This window comes from Cydia amplana, chromosome Z, assembly GCF_948474715.1.
Source record: "Cydia amplana chromosome Z, ilCydAmpl1.1, whole genome shotgun sequence".
In the NCBI taxonomy this organism is placed as follows: Eukaryota; Metazoa; Arthropoda; class Insecta; order Lepidoptera; family Tortricidae; genus Cydia; species Cydia amplana.
The window spans coordinates 14,891,774-14,913,348 of NC_086096.1; the positions used below are offsets into that span (position 1 = coordinate 14,891,774).

At 37.4% G+C, this 21,575-nt stretch overlaps 2 protein-coding genes across 2 annotated transcripts in view; both read right to left on the reverse strand.

The window, feature by feature from the left end:
- Nucleotides 1-3,081, reverse strand: part of LOC134660768 (cationic amino acid transporter 2) — a 40,544-nt gene extending 37,463 nt beyond the window's left edge. The window contains exon 1 of the mRNA XM_063516556.1: nt 2,820-3,081. The gene's annotated coding sequence lies outside the window, so the exon portion shown is untranslated. The remainder of the gene's footprint in view (nt 1-2,819) is intronic.
- An 8,486-nt stretch (nt 3,082-11,567) lies between these two features.
- LOC134660750 (CCR4-NOT transcription complex subunit 7-like) lies at nt 11,568-21,430 on the reverse strand. Its single transcript, XM_063516533.1, has 8 exons — nt 21,306-21,430; nt 21,118-21,222; nt 20,396-20,505; nt 18,983-19,096; nt 14,916-15,034; nt 14,170-14,327; nt 12,714-12,854; nt 11,568-11,745 (listed from the first exon to the last, which is right to left on the reverse strand). Exons 2-8 carry the CDS (start codon nt 21,220-21,222, stop codon nt 11,629-11,631), a joined length of 864 nt encoding a protein of 287 aa, XP_063372603.1. The 5' UTR covers nt 21,306-21,430; the 3' UTR covers nt 11,568-11,628.
- Between the last annotated feature and the right edge of the window lie 145 nt (nt 21,431-21,575).

Sequence of the window (21,575 nt, forward strand, 5' to 3'; positions counted from 1 at the left end):
TCTTCTAGACTCTAGTGGCATATTCTGATTGTAATAACAGGTTATGAATTTGATCTGCTTCGGTAATCGATATGGTCTGTCAGTGTCACAGAAACGTCGCTTTTGACACTGGCAGATCATATCCCTATAACAAATCTAGATCAAATTCATAATCTGTTATTACAATCAGAGTACGCCTACTATTATGTAGTCTGTACCTGATATTTGTTCCCGTTCATTAAAAGTTGCTACTGATATCATGAAAACCTTTCGTACCTCTAGGGATCTCGGTAACAAAGTGTCATTAAAAGTTTGCACCTATCTTCTTTGATTAATTATATTCGCTACTGCCACCTACTGCAGAAATATCGATAAATATAACCTGACTGGGGGGCGATTTTTAGGGTTCCGTACCCAAAGGGTAAAAACGGCACCCTATTACTAACACTTCGCTGTCCGTCCGTCCGTCCGTCCGTCTGTCACCAGGCTGTATCTCATGAACCGCGATAGCTAGACAGTTAAAATTTTGTATATAAATAAACTACTAGCTATTGAAGAGTTCCACTATCCACCTTGGCTTCATCATCAGATCTGCGGTGCGATGTTAAGAAGCCACCTTTTCACGTGATATTCAGAGAGTTGGACGCAAATAAAATCTTAAGAGCCCATCAACACACACTAGCGCCACTGCTAAATAATCGTGATTATTTAAATTTAACGAAATATATTTAAAAAAAGGGGGCCGCTACGGACTGTATCTTGTATTAAAGTACCTTTTGAATATATCAAACTAAAGTCTATTTTTTTATTCGGTAGACTGAAATGACAGTTAATAGTATGAAATGACATTTCATGTTCATACTATTAACTGTCATTTCAGTCTACCGAATAAAAAAATAGACTTTAGTTTCCATGTTGCTGGATGCGTCAATCCATGCGTCCAAAGTTAAAACGGCCGTTTTGTTTTGAGTTTATAGATTGACGAATCCAGCAACATAGAAACTAGTTTGATGTATTCAAAAGGTACTTTAATACAAGATACAGTCCGTAGCGGCCCTTTTTTTAAATATCTTTCGTTCAATTGAAATAATCACGATTATTGAGCAGTGGCGCTAGTGTGCACGTTGATGGGCTCTTAAAACTCGATGACACCGCTGACTTCTTCATTACTTTTAGAGCACCCCTGCAATCACTGAGCCTTGCCTGTGAACTCCAACTTCCAAAAAAGGGGAAAACATTACTGTCAGGAATGTACAGGGCGGAAGGGTGCCTCCCGTCTCGGGCTAGGCATATCGTATAATACAGATAGAACTTCACTTACAGGTAAGTTCGTTTAATCTTTTAATTATACGATACTGTCTGGCCCGAGACATATCATATATTATTTCACTTGAAAATGTTCAGAGGTTGGAGTTACGGGCAAGAAGATAAGATTAGCGCCGATCGACGATTGGCTAATATATTTGGATTAATTTTGTGTCTACCCTTCACGGAACAATGGTGTTCCAAACGTTTCGGAGACTATAGAGATTATAGAGGCGCTTTTGACACTGTAATTAAATATAAAATCATAGCTGTTTAAGTATACTAATAGGTACTAATAAAATAGGTACCTAGACGACCTAGATTTTTTTTATTTTAATGTTAATACTAGTAGTCTGGTGTCGTTTAGGCTGACGTTTGGGTTAAACTTCTGACTGATTTTCAAACAGATTTATGTAGAATTATTATTTGTATCACTTGATTTTGTTTTTGCGTAATTTCAATTACCTAATAAACATTCCAGATTAAAATAGAGTGTCATACAAACGTTCTATTGTCCTACATTTGAAACTTTCCTTCAAATATTTCAACACGGTTATTCAAATATATTTGTTCAACATAAAGCCTCTTCATATATATCTAGGTATTTTTATTATAACAAATATTAAAAATACTCTGGTGGTATGTAAGTATGTACAGGATTTTTCTTCGCATGTGTATCCAGTGGTAACAAATGGTACAAAATACCCCAGTTGTTAAGTACCAGTGCACAAAGGTAACAAATGGGTGGTACTAATAGCGGAGAATTAACCCAAAATATAATGTTTCTCTAAAAGAAGCACTTATTAGCGTGCGGGATTAACAAGTGCGTTATATTTTCCAAAAGTTAGGATATTATAAATCTTTGTTCAAGCTTTATAATATTTCATTACACAAATATTTAAAAATATTTCTGTGAATAAGTTTTTGTTCAATTAACTGAATGGAATAACGGTTGCCACGTCGACCCTCGTAAACATATTATTACAGAACTGTAGTCAGTCCAGTCTAACTTTTTGCATTTTACTTACTATAGGTATATACCTAAAATAATTTTATTTAAATTATAATTGTATATTTAATTTTAATTGGAAATCAATTTTAATTGCAATTCTAAATTTATTTTGACATGTAAATTGGCTTTATGGATAAATGAGTAATAGTATACTGATTGAATTAGGTGCCTATATTTCGTGACAAACCTGGCCGAAATTACTTTAAATATTGAATACTAATTGAATTCGTATAGGTTTTCCAAAATAGGTTAAAAATCATAAAATAACTCCACATTTCCTGTTTTAACTGTCAACACAAACAACACTTACACTAACCAATATCAAAAGTGAAAGCTAAACATTAGATATGTATGCATTTGCAAGAAAGAATCACCCGTCAAGTCACAGATATAACTTGCAGTTTCGTAAAACGTCGGACATACGTACCTAAAAATATTTTCGGCGGTGCAGTGAATCAGGGATTTACAACCTACAGGTTGCCTGCAGAGTGACGAAGCGAAACTACAGTTTCAGTATACTCACTTCGTCGTTAGTGCGGATTGTCGTGGAGTAGCGGCTCTCGCAGGCGGTTGTCAGTCGCCAGCGAGTGGTTTCCTGAAGGCGCGAAAGGCGCGTGTTGCGCGAGGAGGGGCTGGGCTCGCGCGACCGTCCTCCTCGACTAAGCGCACCACACTGCTTATCGACCTCTCGCCTCTCTCTTGCCGCCCTAATACGCCGCCGCGCCCGCCTACCGCGCACCATTGCCAAAATGTGACAAACCTTTAACAATTCATCTGTCACTACCCTTGCCCTTGCGATCGATGCAAAGTATAGCGATAGTCCAGTTGCACGAAGGCCGGACATGTTACCTGCAACTCATGTGTTCGTTCCCGGCGTGGGCCTACGCTAACTTACATATACTCCGATCGATTCGCTAAACCAAAGCTTGGTTGCTTGTGTTTCATGTGCTGCCAAAAATGAATGCAAACTATGGACAAAGAATCATCAACATTGCTAATTATAATGCCGTTTTCTGTATTTAACTAAATATATATACCTACTAACTGTTGCCCGCGACTTCGTACGGGTGGATTTGTATGTTGGTGGTTATATGTATATTCTACATGAGCATAGAACATTATGCAGAAAAAGATAGCAGTAGAGACGGTTAATCTTTTGTTGTCTGTGACAACCTACAAACCGACAAGTTTCAAGCCCCTAACTGAAAAAAATGTTCTCGATATAATCCCGCTCAACACCCTTAGAAGATTTTTAATGGGTTTAAAAATTAAAAAAAAAATGTTCGGCCCCGATACAAACTTTTAACTCTTTTTTCACCAACTTAGGGGATTAGGTAATACAAACTTTCAACCCGTTTTAACTCCCTTAGGGAATACTTTTCTAAAACCGCTGAAATCACTTTGTTTATTCTATTATAGTCTTTATACGACTTTTTTCTAGTTCACTTTTTAAGTTTACAAAAAACTTCGTTCCCTATGCAAATTTTCAACCCTTTTTTCACCAACTTTCAATTAATTTTAAAAAACGGTGAAATCACTTTTAGTCTATTTTAATATACGAAAACTGATTTCACCAAGAAATGGCATTCAATTTTCAAGTTCCTATTAGTACTTAAATACTTAAATTACATTTCTTTATAAGATGTTCCTCCATTCTGTTAAGTAGGCCATTCACTGCTAAGCTATGCTCGTAGCCTCTATGATATAGTTTTCCCGGTATCAATTGGTATGTAGCGAAAATGCTTCGTTCGGACGTAGCGACAATGTGTAGTGCTTTAGCGGTGAACCCTATCACAAACGGTTGGCGACCCAGGTACTTACGCCTACTCGGCCTACTAGCGATGGCGGTACACCGGGAAAATCAGTTAAATGCTGCAAATGGTGTTAAAGGTATGAAAATCTGTACGATTGATCTTTATGACATTTGAAACAATTTGACCCGAAGCACCAACAAATAAACAAAACGAGAGGAGTTATGACTATGACGTCATCTATTTTTAGTATAGAATTAAAAAAAAAATGTTTAGAATCCTATCGTGTGTGGTATTTTAAACAAAGGGCTTTCTGAGCCGATTCTAAAAATATATCACATCATTACAGTTCAGTCATTTCTTCAAAACATACCATGTTTGGGCTTCTCCAGATACAATACCGTTCTATTTTTTTTTTGTAAAATATACCTCAAATTATAGTTAATATCCTCGTATCTAACCCTAATAAAGCATAAAATTAATTTATAACGGTTTTTTTTTTTCAGAAAGTCGCTTATATCTCGGAACCTATAAGTCGTATTATTACTTTGTAAAATTAAAAAAATTAAAAATAATACTAAATGTAAATATTTTCAAAATATCTTTATTAGGATTAGATATGAGTATATTAGGTATAATTTGAGGTATATTTTACAAAAAAATATTGAACGGTATTGTATCTGGAGAAGCCCAAACTTAGTATGTTTTGAAAATTATTTTTATTATATTTAAAAAAAATGACTGAAATGCAATGATGTGATATATTTTTAGAATCAGCTCAGAAAGCCCTTTCGTTTAACACCACACACGATAGGTTTCTAAACATTTTTTTTAATTGCATACAAAAAAAAGATGACGTCATAACTCCTCTCGTTTTTTTTTATTTTTTTATTTGTTGGTGCTTCGGGTCAAATTGTTTCAAATGTCCTAAAGATCAATCGTACCAATTTTCATACCTTTAACATCATTTGCAGCGTTTTTTAGCGAACCGCCAGCGCTATACGGGGGCCTTACCATGTTGACTGAATTGCAAAGGGACGGAGCTATGCAATGCAACTTATATAGTTCTGTCCTTTAGCAATTCAGTTTAGGTCCTAAACAGAATCGCAATAAGGACATCATGGTAAGGCCCCTGGCCCTTTCATACGGCTTTGCCACAGTCAAAATAACACATTTACTATTTAAAATTTATAGAAAGTCGTGAAAGCTTATGATGCATTATGATAAACTTTTGCATGCCGAGATGCCGGCCACAAGGCGCCTCTGGCGGTATAAAATTAAACTGTTAAGTATGTCCTCTAATTTGCTAATAATAATTGTGTCTGGAAGCGGTTCGGTATTTGTTTTTCGGACTCGCCACTAGGGGGCCTGAACAAAAAAGTTTCAGGATACAAACTAAGATGGCGCGGTAAGGGATGATGACACATGTTGAATTTTATAACAAAATCTAGTAAAATAGATAGCAAACGAGCAATTTATCACAATAATGTGGATATTAACATAAAATATTGAAAAATTACAAAAATACAGGACCTAAAAGTTTCAAAATTTAAGTTTTTTTTTAACTTCCAAAAACGATAAAAGTAAGGGTACCATTCGATTCCTTACATTTCATCCAAAAAAGTATTGTATGGCAACTATATACATAAACGCAATATTTCACCGACAAAAACGCAATTTTCTTGTTTTGTCCATACTACAAGATGGGCTCCCAGAGACCTTGACGTCACGTTCCCTTGCCGTTTTGTATAGGGCGTTTCGCGAGTGAAGTGCGACTGTCGGCCTTTGACTACAATTTCTGACTTTTGTGTTACTTTAATGCAATGGGTCCCATTCCCATATAGACATTTGATCCTAAAAACAAACCCGATCGATTGATACCATAAATGAAAATTAGTCATGTAGCCTATTATGGCTATTAATTTATTGTTTAGATACTTTTTGTTGTAAATGCGGGTAACAACCTTTAAACGAATTTTCTCAAACATGCAATGAAATGTCGTCGCTCCGGGCGTTATATCAGGCTTCGAAGTATCACGTTTAGGGCGGAGCAACTCCAGAGAACTGTAAAGGAATTTCATACGAAATTGAAGGCCTAGGCCGGGAAGTAATTTTTTTTTAATTCTAATGTAAACATGGGATCTGTGTCCATTAATGCTGGCTACACACGTAACGATAAATCGTAGCGATTAAACTGTGCAGTCCGATTTGCGCAGTTTTATCTGCCGTGTGTATGACAAATCGTTGTCGATTATCGTTGATCGGTGGCAGTTGCAAATTATATTAGAAAAATCGTTGTCGATGCGTTTGCACAGTTTTATCGTTGCGTGTGGATGGCGATCGGTCATTTCGGCAGTACTTCATGTAGCTTGCTTGTGTGCGCACGTTCGTTCCTCAAGTAAATAATGAAAAATATAAAAATGAATCCATATTTCTCTTGGTCACGGCATCACGCGTGAACGGCTGGACCAATTTCGCTAATTCTTTTTGTCTTAAAATTGGTCAAGCAGATCTTGTCAGTAGAAAAAGGCGGCAAATTTGAAAAATGTAGGCGCGAAGGGACTTCGTCTCATAGAAAATTTGAATTTCGCGCCTTTTTCTACTGAATAGATTTGCTTTACTGTCTATATGTTAGTTATTGTCAGGAGAAGTTTCTTATAACAGAAAAAAAATAAGAAAGTTGCGCGGAACATTAGAAAATTTAAGAAAACTTAACTACCATATTAACTTTGATGACATGGATAACATGTTTCTTGCGTGAGCTTCTGCGGAGAACTGACGATCGACGCCGATATCGGAGGCGTGTGGAGGCACTAGGAACGTTCGATTTATCTGCACAGTCGGACTGCACAGTTTAATCGCTACGATTTATAGTTACGTGTGTAGCCGGCATAACAGGCTAAACAGCCGATTTTTTTTTTATATTTTTATTGAATGAATGGTTATCGGACCAAAATATCCGTGTTAACGCCTGTTATACACGAACGTACTGATATTAAGAATACGAATCTGTATGATTCAATGTGTTGATAAATAAATTTAAAATTTTGTCTATACGTAAGTTACCAGAGACCATAGACAATATTTAAAATCCTCTGCTTTTATTTTATTTATAGAAATTGAGATTCTTCTTATCAGATTGTGTATAATGGCCCTAATAAGGTCTATTCGAACACTACACACGCGAAATACGAACGACTTCCGTAAAAAAAAACAATTATGGCGGCATTGGAAGGAAAATTAAAAAACTTTTGTTGTGAAGTTGGATTTATATTATAAAGAGTATATATTTTTTTTAGTGGTGTATTTTTTTATTTCATTGCATGTTTGAGAAAAGCACTATACATGCCTAGCCGTGAAAAGGTCTTGCCGGCTTCGTATCACTATCCGGCCTCCCTACGGTCGGCCGGCTATACCTACTCACCCGGCAAGCCCTTCTTTCCCGGCGTCTGCAGTAATGTACTAATGTTTTTCAAAGCAATAATTTAATAGTTTTCAAGCACGTATTATCAAGGGTATTAGGGTTCCGTAACTTCCGTACCAACAAGGTACATAAGGAACCATTATGAATTCATTAAAGTACCCATTTTCATAGTACCTATATGCGTCGGAAAATTTGTTATATATTAATTTGACGTTTAAAATACGAGAACTACCTATGATTATCAATAAAATCAAGCGTAACCAATTTTATTCATCGACATTATTGTTCAAATGTAGGCAATATCAAAATATCTAAGATTTGGCCAAAGAATTAATATTTTACAAGAGATGGAATAACTTTTATCGTCTCTCCTTTTGTTTTGCAAATTCGTCAATACTTATAATATATGCCAATTTAAAGTAGACCATCACTACTATACTATCATATCGTAACACTTAATCTTTTCCACGCCGTGTCAAACACAAAAGCTGTCACTCAGACGCCAGATCATTGAAGTGTCAAAACTGAAGTTGAACTTTATGTATATGCACGTAGGTCGATGTTGCTCTGTGGTCTGTGACCGATTAATCGGTTTTTTGGCGTTGAACCTACGGTGCGGATGTATCGGTCATTGGCGTCCAAAAGTTAAATGAAGTTGTGTTGTGTTATAGTTATCATATATAAAAATTAAAAACGTATACGCCAAGTCTGGACTTTTCGCTCGGTATAATATTTGCGGACTAACCGTCTAATAATGCCCGCCCTTACGTAATTTGGTTATCTCCAGTCCCTATCGGGTCAGGGGAATGATAAGACACGCAAACATACTGTGCAATAAAATAAGCGTATTGTTCATAAGAATGTATTATTGATAATCGAATTAACGATACCAAAAAATCCTGTACAGTCAAATAGACACCACATTCAAATGTCCTCTTACAGCGGCAATAAAACGGATGCTAATCTACATATATTATGGTACGGAATAACAAAATAACTTAGGTACTTACACAAACGTATTGCAAACAATTAGTTATACTTTACGATAGTATGTCTTATAGGTTAGGTGGCGATTGTTGGGGTGTGTTAGCTTTACATCACACACTAAAGCCCCATATATACCAGGGATGTTGCGGATGCAGATTTTTTGACATCCGCGGATGCGGATATTTAAAGGCTCACATCCGCGGATGCGGATGCGGATGTCAAGATTAGGTACTTAGAAAACGTCAAATATTACATTTTTAACATTTTTTTATTAAAAAAAAACGAAACGTTTAGTATTTCAGCAATAATATAGGTGCGTTATATTTAATAAACAGGCAGCCTAGCCAAGGTTACAATCGCTATCGCTTCGACAACGAAACGCTTTGTATCTCTCTATCACTCTTCCATATTAGTGCGACAGGGACAGTTGCGTTTCGATCGCTACGGAGCGTTAGCGATTGGCATCTTGGCTACGCGGCCTGTAACTTGGCCGACTTTTCTGGATCTAGACGATTTCGTTATAGGCAATGACGAAATTACCTAGCACGTGACGTTCCTGTACCGACTTGTTCGACATCCGCATCCGCATAAGCTCCGCATCGATTTTATGCGGATGCAGATGCGGATGTTGAAAATAATGCGGAAGTTCCGCGGTTGCGGATGCGGATGTTCGCAACATTCCTGATATATACCTACTTAGAGGCCTTTCCACGCTGCGTAGGTAAATTATGCCTGCCACTCACCACCTATTAACACGAAAGTTTAAAACTGACGTCCAAAAACTGCAGGATTCCTTATCCCATGTTCAGTTCTAAAGAATCAGGGGGCCGATTTTTGAATTTCGATCGCCCGATTTCGTCACTTGAAAAACGGTGGAAAACCGAAATGCTAATTTTTGAAATACGAGCGATAGAAATTGGGAATCTAGTGGTATTGACCACTCGTTTTCAATTCTATTAGAATTTAAATCCCTAGTAGTGGAGATATTACTGAACGAAATACACAAAATCGAGCGGTCGAATTTCAAAAATCGGGGTCCAGTTAATACTAATTGTGGGCTTTACGATAAAGGGGTGTTATTTGTGCTCGTCGGCGTCGGGGCTTACAGTTGATTGACGGTGGCATTTGTTTGTTCTGCTACTTCTGCTCAAACATTTCTTATAATAAAATTATTAACTGCAATTATAAAATCTTATCTGCTTCCGTCATGCCACTCGCGTTTTTCTGTCGACTTCAATAATACATCAATCAGTCCGTCCGCACTAGTCAAGACATCGTTCGAAATCATAAGTGTCTTATTATTTGTTAGAAGAAGAATAGAAACAACATAGGAGTATCATTTTCTACCTATGTATTTACAGGTATTTATCACAAAAAAAAAGTGTCAGATGAATTTCAATACAGTATTTTATAAATATAAGTTAAATATTCAGACTCGTCAAAATTATTACCTATTTGATTATTTACGTTATATAAATAATTTCTGAAATTCGATGTATAGACGATGGTTACTGAAGTTACAGTTTAAAACCAAATTTCATGTTTAGCAGCGTCACGTTATGAAAATAATAATATGTAATCTTATAAGCAAGTATGTATCTACACACGGATGCAAAAGTGCATATACATTTATGAATGAATTTTTTCGCTGTACAATAGTAAGATAAATAAACATGGTATTGCTGCATGTTAAATAAAATATTCCTTACATTAATATCAAAATATAATAAAGCTTTGTATCGAGCTAATACATGATTATAAATAAGTATATGCCACGTAATAAAGACGCACCAAATAGTATATAATCCAGTAAAATTGTAGAATTTTGTAACGTGGCTCTTCTGCGTCATATCCGGTAGTTCTGATTTTTTGCAGACTTATTTATGATGTTGGCCCAATTAATAATCCAAGTTTGTGACCTCGAGCCCCGTACGCAACTTTGTCAAAAATCGAAAAAACCGCGAAAATTTCGGTTTTCTTTTAGATTTTGGCGATTATAACCCTAAAAGACTAGTTTTTGATAGTACCTTTTCAGGGTGTTATTAAGAAGACTAAATTTGCTACAATACGACACTAGAAATATCTCTGTAGATTGAATAGTTTCCGAGAAAAAGCCTTTCAAAAATTTTAATTAATCAAAGGTTAAAAATGTTTAAAAAAAAAAACACTTAACGTGATGTTTTCAAAGTGTGAATATAATGTTTTCATCCCTAAATTATATGAAAATGATATATAACTTGCCCTATGCGAAAAGGTACTATAAAAAACTAGTCTTTTAGGGTTATAATCGCCCAAATCTAAAAAAACCGAAATTTTCGCGGTTTTTTCGATTTTTGCCAAAGTTGCGTTCGGCGCTCGAGATCACAAACTTGGATTATTAATTGGGCCAACATCATAAATAAGTCTGCAAAAAATCAGAACAAACGGATTTGACGCAAACGCTAAATGTATAAATTTACTGTATAATCTAAAAATTAAGTAAAATCATTTCATTATAAAATAATCATCCCAATCGCCACACAATAAAATATCAATCACTGTTCCCAGGACTGGATGCCGAGTGAAAGGAACTAGATTTTGTTCGTACACAATGCACGTTTCTTAAGTTGTAAACAAAATTAAAACTAAGCCCTGACCGGTTTCATTGAACTCACTCACTCACACAGTCACTTAAAATACACGCTTCAGTTGCAATGAGTTGTACACTGTCATTGGTAAAAAAATATGTTATTATCAAAGTTCATTTTAGTGAAATAATGGTTACCACTGTAAAATAGTTCGATACTCGGCTTACACACTTTATTTCATATGAAAATTCGACTACTAAAATAAATGTAAATAATAAGGAAAGCTTAAAATTATGTTACGTAACTAACACATGTGACAATTGATAAAAATATGAGTCACCTACTTAAAAAAAATCGTTATTTTAAAAATATTTCCATTCTTTTAAAATATTTTTAGAATAACGAATGGTAAAATACTTTTAAAAACGAGGACGCACAGTAACAATGAGGGAATAAATCATTTTCAATTCATATTCATATGCGAGTTCCATTCACTGAGTCTAGGGTATCGTGTGAGTGGCGCACTCGAGGTAGGAACGCGGGCGCAGCTCACTCCTGCAGGTAGAGGCGCGGGGACGGCGCGGGCGCCCCGGGCTCCGCCGATCAGGACGAGGTGCCCGCCTCGCCGCCCTCCTGGAAGGTGCTCGCGGACGCGGAGAACGGGGCTCCCAAGCCGTACAGGTGCCCGCTTGAGCTCTCGATGTTGTCGTCGAAAAATATCTGCAAGCGTACAAGCGATTCTTATTCACGTGCATCACTTTTATCAACTTTATTTACAAATGTACCTATTATTTTTCCAATATATATAGGTAGATAAGTTTATCGCTGAGACGATTCTAACAAGGATAAACCAAACTGCGAGATTCACGAAGATTTGATTACACTAGAACAGGTGAAAGTAAAAAAAAGCTTATTAAATGTGTTAGTGTATTAAAAAATTATACGTACCTAGATTAATTCCAAATCAAATAAACCCAATATTTCGTAGAAAAGCGCGGGTGGCCTAGCGGTAAGAGCGTGCGACGTTCAATTCGGAGGTCGCGGGTTCAAACCCCAGCTCGTACCAATGAGTTTTTCGGAACTTATGTACGAAATAACATATGATATTTACCAGTCGCTTTTCGGTGAAGGTAAACATCGTGAGGAAACCGGACTAATCCCAATAAAGCCTAGTTTCCCCTCTGGGTTGGAAGGTCAGATGTGGAAGGTCAGAACTAGTGTCTACGCCAATTCTTAGGTCAAGCGGACCCCAGGCTCCCATGAGCCGTGGCAAAATGCCGGGATAACGCCAGGAAGATGATAATGATTTCGAGAGCAAAAGAACGTTAATATCAAATTAAGTTCGTAATAGGTATTTACAATTGTTTCAATGCTTACCTATACATATAGTCATATAATTTATTTATTAACCTTTTCGACGCCGTGTCAAACACAAACGCTGTCTCTCAGACGCCACGTCATCGAAGTGTCAAAACTGAAATTGAACTTTATGCATATGCACCTAGGTCTATGTTGCTCTGTGGTCTATGACCGATTTAGGGCGCGTGTACACGGTGCCGCCTCCGCGTGAGGCGGCACCGTGTACACGCGCCCTAATACGTCTTTGGCGTTGGACCTGCGGTGCGTATATATCGGTCATTGGCGTTCAAAAGGTTAAATTGACAGTGTTCTAAAGAGCACAAGAATACCTCCTTGATCTTGAAGAACGCCATCCCAGTGAGGTGAGAGTCGGAACCAGCCTGGTGCTGCGGCCCAACGCGCCGCAGCTCCAACTGGTCTGCCACCTCCTGTAATCCGCCCTTCAGATTTTTGCAGAGCTTCATGAGGTACTGGAAACAAATTCAGTTACTCAATATTTGCCTGGCTCTTGATAGGCAATAACATGTATAATATTCTTAGGGCGAAGGAATTTTGGAAGGCCTAGGTGTTGGTATATTTCTGATTTATTTCAAACCTAAGTTTTAAGTATCCCGTTTTCTACAAATTTAAAATAATCCTCTTTTTAGGGTTCCGTAGCCAAATGGCAAAAAACGGAACCCTTATAGATTCGTCATGTCTGTCTGTCTGTCTGTCTGTCCGTCTGTCCGTCTGTCTGTCCGTCCGTATGTCACAGCCACTTTTCTCCGAAACTATAAGAACTATACTGTTGAAACTTGGTAAGTAGATGTATTCTGTGAACCGCATTAAGATTTTCACACAAAAATAGAAAAAAAAAACAATAAATTTTTGGGGTTCCCCATACTTCGAACTGAAACTTAAAAATTTTTTTTTCATCAAACCCATACGTGTGGGGTATCTATGGATAGGTCTGCAAAAATGATATTGATGTTTCTAATATCATTTTTTTCTAAACTGAATAGTTTGCGCAAAAGACACTTCCAAGTGGTAAAATGTGTGTCCCCCCTGTAACTTCTAAAATAAGAGAATGATAAAACTAAAAAAAATATATGATGTACATTACCATGTAAACTTCCACCGAAAATTGGTTTGAACGAGATCTAGTAAGTAGTTTTTTTTTATACGTCATAAATCGCCTAAATACGGAACCCTTCATGGGCGAGTCCGACTCGCACTTGGCCGCTTTTTATGTACATTTTACCTAACATTGTAGGAGATTTATGTAATAGCCCTCTAGTAAAACCAAATGCTTTCCGCTTTATTCCTTCATAATAAGAACTAGCCGTACACGAAATGTACCAGAAATCAGAATAAAAAATACTTACATGCATGTACATAAATATTTAAAAAGTAGAATGACGATATCTTCCGGTTATTACATAAACCACATTATGTACCTCAATTTCAAAACAAGTTTTATTTGCACTCGCACTATTAAAATTTCTCCCGTTAAACAGAGTATTGGTAATATTGGTGATTTGTTATTTTAATGTCAGACCAAGAAAAGTCTGCAGCGATTTTGATAGCCAACAACAACAAAATTATCACAACAACGCGTACATGCGCGCTCCTTGATATGATATTATTTTTTGTGGGATTTTTTTGTTGGTATAAATGATAGGGTAGTTAATATACTAACTGAATAGCAATTAACAATAGTCTAGGTATTTTGGAGCCTTTTTATACATACGCCTATTGAAAAATAAAACTAATATTGAGCCGCGCGTGAAGTGAACTAGAACTTACCTTGACATCGTAAACTGTAGGGAAATACAGCCGTAGACTCTCAAAGAAATCATTCTCGTCTTGCGGTAGGTTCTGGTCGGTGAGCAGCTTTAGCAGGTAGCCAAAGTCATAACCGGAGTGAAAACTTAACCATTTGATGTTGTCCATGAGAACAAGGCCTACAAATAAATAAGAAAATTAGTTACAAGCAAGATAATATAGTTTAAAAAACTGTATACCTATATTATGTGTAGGATGTCACAGGTCAGCTAAATTTCACATTTCTCGTCTTTATTTATCTTTCACTGGCATTGTTCTACGTTTCTACTGATAATTAGCTTAAGATAATTTATAAGTATGTTACGATTCATAAGTGCTTGTTGCTAGGCCTACATGAATAAAGTATATTTTGACTATTGACTACAATGTATAGAAACTGTATCCAAATCACTTTTAATAGCTACATACTTGACATAAAGTAACTAACAACAATATATATAAAATACAAGCTTATAAAACATGTTGGTTTTCTGAAAGGCCGCCAATGTACACAGACACGGGAACGCAATCCTACAAGGCCTACTCAGTCAATAAACTATACATTTAAGATGAAGAGAGCTATTATTATTATTTTCTATGTATTTATGTATTTGTATATTACATATGTCGTTGTCTGAGTATCCACAACACAAGCTTTCTTGAGCTTACCGTGGGGCTTAGTCAATTTGTGTATAAATGTCCTATAATATTTATTTATTAAAGGGTACCTGATGTCATGAGCAACTCGGCAAATTCTAGCGGCTCAATGCCATCCTCCTCGTGCTTCCTGAACTGGAGCCCCGAGTTCTGCAATAAGTCTATGGAATCCTGCGCATACATGTCTTCTCTGTAAAACACATCAACTTCATTATATAAAATACAACCAATAATATAATCTGGTAAACAAGTTTTGTCAGTAACTTCTACAGTTCTTCAGTTCAACAGTCCTACACTCACCCCTTTTTTAAGGGTTATAATATAAAGCAGGAGCAATGAATAATAAACTGGTACCTCGCAATAAACTTAATAAAAATAAGTTTAAAAACTAAAACCGCACATCATACTCGTCTTAAGAGTCATAGACCCTGATGTTGCTTAAGTTCTTTGTGCCAATTTCTAAAGTTTCTCTAGTTTCAAAAAACTAAATGACAAAAAATGTAGGTATGTACGAGGGGTATTCAAAATATTCTCGGTATGAGAATGAAAACAAACAAGTACGAAAAGTTTGATATTTTTATTTTTCAATATACTCCCCCCCTATGTTCATACACTTCTTCTTCTTCTTCTTGTTAGGGGCTATATAAGGCTCCAAAGCCTATGTATCACTGCGACCATCGCTGATCTATTGTGATCGCCACCTACTACAACTCTCGATCCAAACATGCAACTTCAAATAGCTGCAGGATCTTTTTGAACTCGAGAGACTTTACCTCCTCCGGGCGCAATATGTGCCCGCCCAGGATTAAGTCACGAGTACGCATTAGGCAAGGGCACTCTGTGAGGATGTGCAAGGGCGTCTCCTCTGCCTCCATACAGAGTCTGCACCGCCCCATGTCACGTTTCCCCATGGTGTGCATGTGCTTATTTAGGCAACAGTGCCCAGTAAGCACCCTTACCAAGTTGCGCAGTTGGTTCCTAGACAGCGCTAAGGCGTTCGAGGACGCCTTTTTGCTGAAGGCCTTGATAAGCGCTTTGGAATGGTTCAAACCTGTTGTTTCCCTCCAGAGTTGAATTGTTGTGTATTGACAGTAGGTCTTTAGGGTGAGCCGCGTTAGGCTTTTGGGGATACCACAAAACGGCTCAGGACTGTAGTTTATCCCTTTAGCCCCTGCTCGCGCGAGCTCGTCGGCCTTTTCATTTCCTACGATACCCGCATGCCCTGGGACCCAACGTAGAACAACTTTGTTCCTGGCTCCAAGGTTGTTCAATAGTTGCCTGCAGTTCTCAACCAGCCTCGATGTGGTGACATCAGAGGTTAGGGCTAAGAGTGCCGCCTGGCTATCCGAATGGATATAGATTGTGTGATTACCGTAGTTGCTTTGCAGATTGATTGACGCACATTCTAGGATGGCGTATACCTCCGCCTGGAATATAGAGCAAAAACGTCCTAGGTTTAAGCTGATGCTTTTCCTAGGCGCTTCACCGTATACTCCGCAGCCTACTTCAGATCCGGATTTGGAGCCATCAGTGTACCACCTTAGGCTTCCTTCTTTCCACTTAATTTGACTGTTTGACCAGTCCTCCCTTTTGGGGAGTTCCACTGAGTAATGTTTGAGTGGACAAAATTTGGGTGCCATAGTGTCGGATGGCATCCCAAGAACAGGGATATCATACACTGATTCCTTAAACAGTCTCAGAGTTTTCGATAACCAATTACCTCTCCTCGCGCCCGCTATTCTAAGCATACTAGATTTCGCCTCCAACTCCAGATGCAGGTGAAGGGGCGGTAGATTTAGTATGGCCTCTAGGGCTGCCGTCGGGGAGGATGACATGGCTCCAGTGACGATGACACAGGCAGTTCTTTGCAGGCTGCCAAGCTTCGTCACTGTTACCTTCTGCGTCGTTTTCCTGTACCATGCTACAGAGGCGTAAGACACTATCGGCCTCACTATAGATGTGTACAGCCATAAGGCAATTTTGGGTTTTAGACCCCATCGGTTGCCTGCTAAACGACAGCATATTGCCAGGGCTGATCTAGCCTTTTGTATAATTCCGTCCACATGCTTGTTCCAGGTCAGTTTCTGGTCCAGTGTTACCCCCAGATATTTGACCTCTGTTGAGAACGGAATACTTTTACCATTCATGACAAGCGGTTTGAGTTTGTCTATTTTCCGCTTGTTCGTGAATGGAACTATAATTGTCTTATCTGCGTTGATAGACAATTCATTCTCTCCACACCATGTATTTATGGTGTTGAGAGCCCTCTGCATAAGGTCTGATAAAGTACTTTGGCAGTTGCCCCTCACCGTCACAACAAGGTCGTCAGCGTACCCCTGTGTGTCGATTCGGAGCTCCGCCATCTTGTGCAGAAGTCCATCCACCGCAAGAGTCCAGAGCAGGGGAGATAAGACACCCCCCTGCGGGCAGCCTCTCACAGTGGCCACTTCGAGTGTGGTGTTAAGCAAGTCCAGCCTAACCATTCTGCTTGAGAGCATGCTTTGCACCCAGCGGATAGTGGTGGAGTCCACCTCTTTGGCCCTAAGCCCTTCCACCAGTGTCCGAATGGTTCATACACTTAAAAGATCGATCAATTATTTTTTTTAATCCCTCGTAAAAATATTTTTTATCTTTCGTGTAAAAATGCTCCTCCACTGCCGCCTTCAATGCTTCATCGTCAGAAAATTTATTTCCACGCAGATCCTTTTTAAGATTGGGGAGCAAAAAGAAGTCGCTGGGGGCTAAGTCCGGACTATACGGTGGGTGAGTAACAGTTTTAAACCCACGTTCAACAATAGCTGCCTTGGCAATATGAGCAGTATGGACGGGGGCGTTGTCATGCAGAAGCAGAATACCTTTGGTTAACTTTCCTCGCCTCTTTTCTTTAATTACATCCTTTAATTGACGTAGAATGTTAGCGTAGTACTGTCCTGTGATATTTACACCTTTTTCTTTATAATCGATTAGTAATACTCCTTCACAATCCCAAAATATCGTGGCCATGACCTTGCCAGCTGAAGGGATGACCTTCAACTTCTTGGGATGAGCTGAACCCTTAATGTGCCACTGCATGGACTCTTGTTTACTCTCTGGGTCATAATGATGAACCCAGGTTTCATCTCCAGTAACTATTCTTTGCAGCACCTCATCAGGATTTTCACCGCACAGGTCAATAAAACCGGAACAACAAGCTACACGCATGTCTTTTTGAAGCCGAGTCAGCATTCGCGGAACCCATCTTGCACTTACTTTTGACATATTAAGATGGTCATGTATAATATCATGTACGGTACCAATAGAGAGATTGGTTACTTGTGCTATAGATTTTACCTTCACTCGACCATCTTCCAATATAAGTTTTTCCACTTTATCAATATTTTCTTGTGAAGTAGCTACTACAGGCCGGCCAGGTCTAGGGTCATCTTCAATACTCTCCCTTCCGCGTTTAAACTCGCTTGACCACTTTTGAATGGTAGATAAAGAAGGAGCAGACTCACGGTAAACACAATCCATTTCCTCTTTTATGGTTTTTTGATTTTTACCCTGTTTTGTCAAGAATTTTATCACGCATCGATGTTCTAATTTAGTTAACATTGTCAATTCGCACAGGATGTTCATGTTTGTTCAGCAATTGCAGAAAAACAAAAGACTATCTCGGTTCGAATTATACTTTTTTTTAATGTCAATGAATAAACCTTAGCGGCCAGTAACGAAAGAAATTTTAGAAGAGGTCGTAAGATATCAATACCGAGAATATTTTGAACGCCCCTCGTATAGCTGGTCAAGGAAATTATGTCAGTAAAAAAAGGCGCGAAATTCAAATTTTATATGGAACGATATCCCTTCGCGCCTACATTTTTCAAATTTGCCGCCTTTTTCTACTGACAAGATCTGCTTGACCATCTATAACTATCGAACGTGCTTACAAAATGTCACGAGAATCGGATAAGAAATGCGCGTACAGGGGAACATCCGGAGATACGAAACAATGTTTGCACAAGCTGAAACAGAGACCTTTTCTAACGCTTGGTCAATTAGCCAATTGAACTGTCATTTTAGTATCTACGATACAAAAATGCATTTTAATTCTAAACACTTGAGAAAATGACTTGAATATAGCATTATAGAACACACTCACTGTAAATTAAATTTGAAGTTGAATTGCCAGGTGGTGTATCCGGGCGGTGTTTTACCGTTTTCGTCCATAAACGTGAGGCCCAGCTGAATGATTCTCAACAAATCCACGTTGCACCTAAAAAAAGAAAATGGCAAAAATGTACACAATTGTATTGTTAACCACATGAGGTTTTGACTGCATTGCAGAAAATGGTAAGTAGTAAAAGACCAGTAACTAGTCTAAAGTAAATTGATTCCATTGTATTACGAAAATTTGCCATATAAATTGTATTGTATTTAATTTTACTGTACTTGTTTTATACACATTACACATATAAGTTTATAGCATAGCATACTCCCGACACACATAGGTGTAAAGGTTCTCTATTTGGTTATATGGTTTTTAGGGTTTCGTTTCGTACCTCAAAGGAAACTTTTTCAAACTATATCGTGTTTTATATCTCCGAAAGTACTGGTTCTACAATTTTGAAAAAAATACACTAAATAGATCTATGACAGGAAAACCTATTAGAAATGTGCAGTCAAGCGTGAGTCGGACTTAATGTACGGAACCCTTGAAACGCGAGTCGTACTTAGACGGTTTTTTTATTATTTCTAATGTTTGTTACCTCAGAACTCCGTCATTTCTAGACCTAAGAGAAATTATTTATTTAAAAGGATATACATACATACTTCCAGATTGGGGCCATTTTGGCAAAAAAATAAGTTGAATCAAGATGAGGAATCAAGGGGACTGTTCAACTCTTATAGGTATTACATATAGCAATTTATGTATTTTCATCCATTAAACTAGAATTTGCTTTCAATAAACTGTCATTTGATGAAGTAGAACTGCAATGGAGAACAGAGTGGAACTCCTCAATAACAGTACCTAATTTAGTGATTTGTCTTCTCCGTTTAAAGTTTAAACGGAACTGCTAATGAAAACCATAAATAATGGAATACCTTCAACAATTGACTAATTGTAATTGTTTAAAGATGGACTATGGTAGTAAATAATTTTAATTGCATTGCAAACTGTTTTGTGAAGTCGGAAGACTATGTAAGTAAAAAAGCGAATTCTGTTTATAATTATTACAAGTTTTAAAAGTTTTAGTAAACCAAACAAGCCCTAGTTTCGCGAAAAACCTTCCTATCCGTTTTTATACCTATTTGTGTTAATGATGAATCATAATTATCCTTATTTTATATTTGTGTTGATGATGTTCTTTTTGTCATTATAGTTACTTAACTCCTCAAACGTCATTGTCAAAAATTTGTTACTGAACTAATAACCTTTCAACTGTTAATTACAGTCCAAATTGTTTGGGACGGATACGGGACAAGGCAGTTGAGGGGTTAAACTAATATCCATCACAAACTTAATTTGAGTAACATAAAAGGCATGCAAGAGACAAGTGTTTATTAAAGTTACCTGAGTAGTTGGTACTGGTAGTCGGCAGTGGACCTAAATTCACCAATAGGCCGTGCCACTACACCGGGGAATTCTGTGTCCATAGCAACCCAGTGGTACTTCTGCACCACCTATTATAAACAAAACCCTTTTTTTAAAGTTCATGTATGTACATGTCTTGTTACATTACATACAGAAAAAGACTATGGATGTGCAATAGATGGTATAAACAATAATAAGAATTCGCATTGTCAGATAATAGACAAATGGGCAAGGGTGTGTTTAATATTTGCATACAATCTTATACATACTAGCTCCACATTAAGCAAAGTTTGTAGTTATTATTTTTTTATTTCATAAAACAGCACTGGTTATTATACTAGAACACTGGTCTGGAAATCTATGTTTGTAAACATCTTTGTAAAATACAGATCTGCTTCCCTTGCGAGTGCCTGAACCTATCTGAACAGCAAATGCTACACGTTGTGTGTGTGACTGATCAAAGTTGAATTATTCCCAAGCACGACTTCATATTATTCATTACGCTAACGACATACAAACAAGCTGTGAAATGTTTTTGGCAGTATAGAAACGTTTTGATAAATCAACACATTCGCTGAAGCAGCATTAACACAAACAATCACAGCATAAGTGTATAACTTGTTGACTACTTTGAAACTGTAAATAGTAAATCTAACAAATAATGTTCATAAAGTTTTATTGAAACTTGTCATGACACATACCTGTCTTATTATTTGAAATTCTTCATGTAGGTTGGAATTCCACACGTCTTTGATACCCCCGTCGCCAAGAGGGGGAAGCTGAGCCCCGAAACTGGCGGCGGGCATCTAAAACATTATCATTTTTTTAAATAGGCTACATCTTTAAAGTACCTTCCATTCGATGAAAGTAAAATTTACAGAAAACTTACTTTGAATCTGTAATCCGTCTCCGTGTTGGAAGAAATCTCGTTTTTTTTCGTCGCCGTAGTTTACTTAAATACCCGAAACCTTAGTAATTACATGTGTATATCATGTAAATTGTACAAATTAAAAATAAAACGCTATTCTCACCCTACAGTGCAAGTCTAAAATTCATAAATAATGATTAACAATCAGTAGCATTTCACACGATTTAATAAAGAAATAGCTGCTTTGTTGGCAAAATAAATTACTCCTAACGTTTCTAACTAAATAAATGC

What these genes read in the sequence shown, in the direction of transcription:
- LOC134660750 (XM_063516533.1), bottom strand. Translation starts at nt 21,222, where the DNA reads ATGCCCGCCGCCAGTTTCGGGGCTCAGCTTCCCCCTCTTGGCGACGGG. An exon ending in CGAGTTGCTCATGACATCAG is followed by an intron (nt 14,328 to 14,915) that starts GTACCCTTTAAT and finishes ATTTATTTGTAG; the next exon opens with GCCTTGTTCTCATGGACAAC. An exon ending in CTACAGTTTACGATGTCAAG is followed by an intron (nt 12,855 to 14,169) that starts GTAAGTTCTAGT and finishes ATTTGTTTCCAG; the next exon opens with TACCTCATGAAGCTCTGCAA.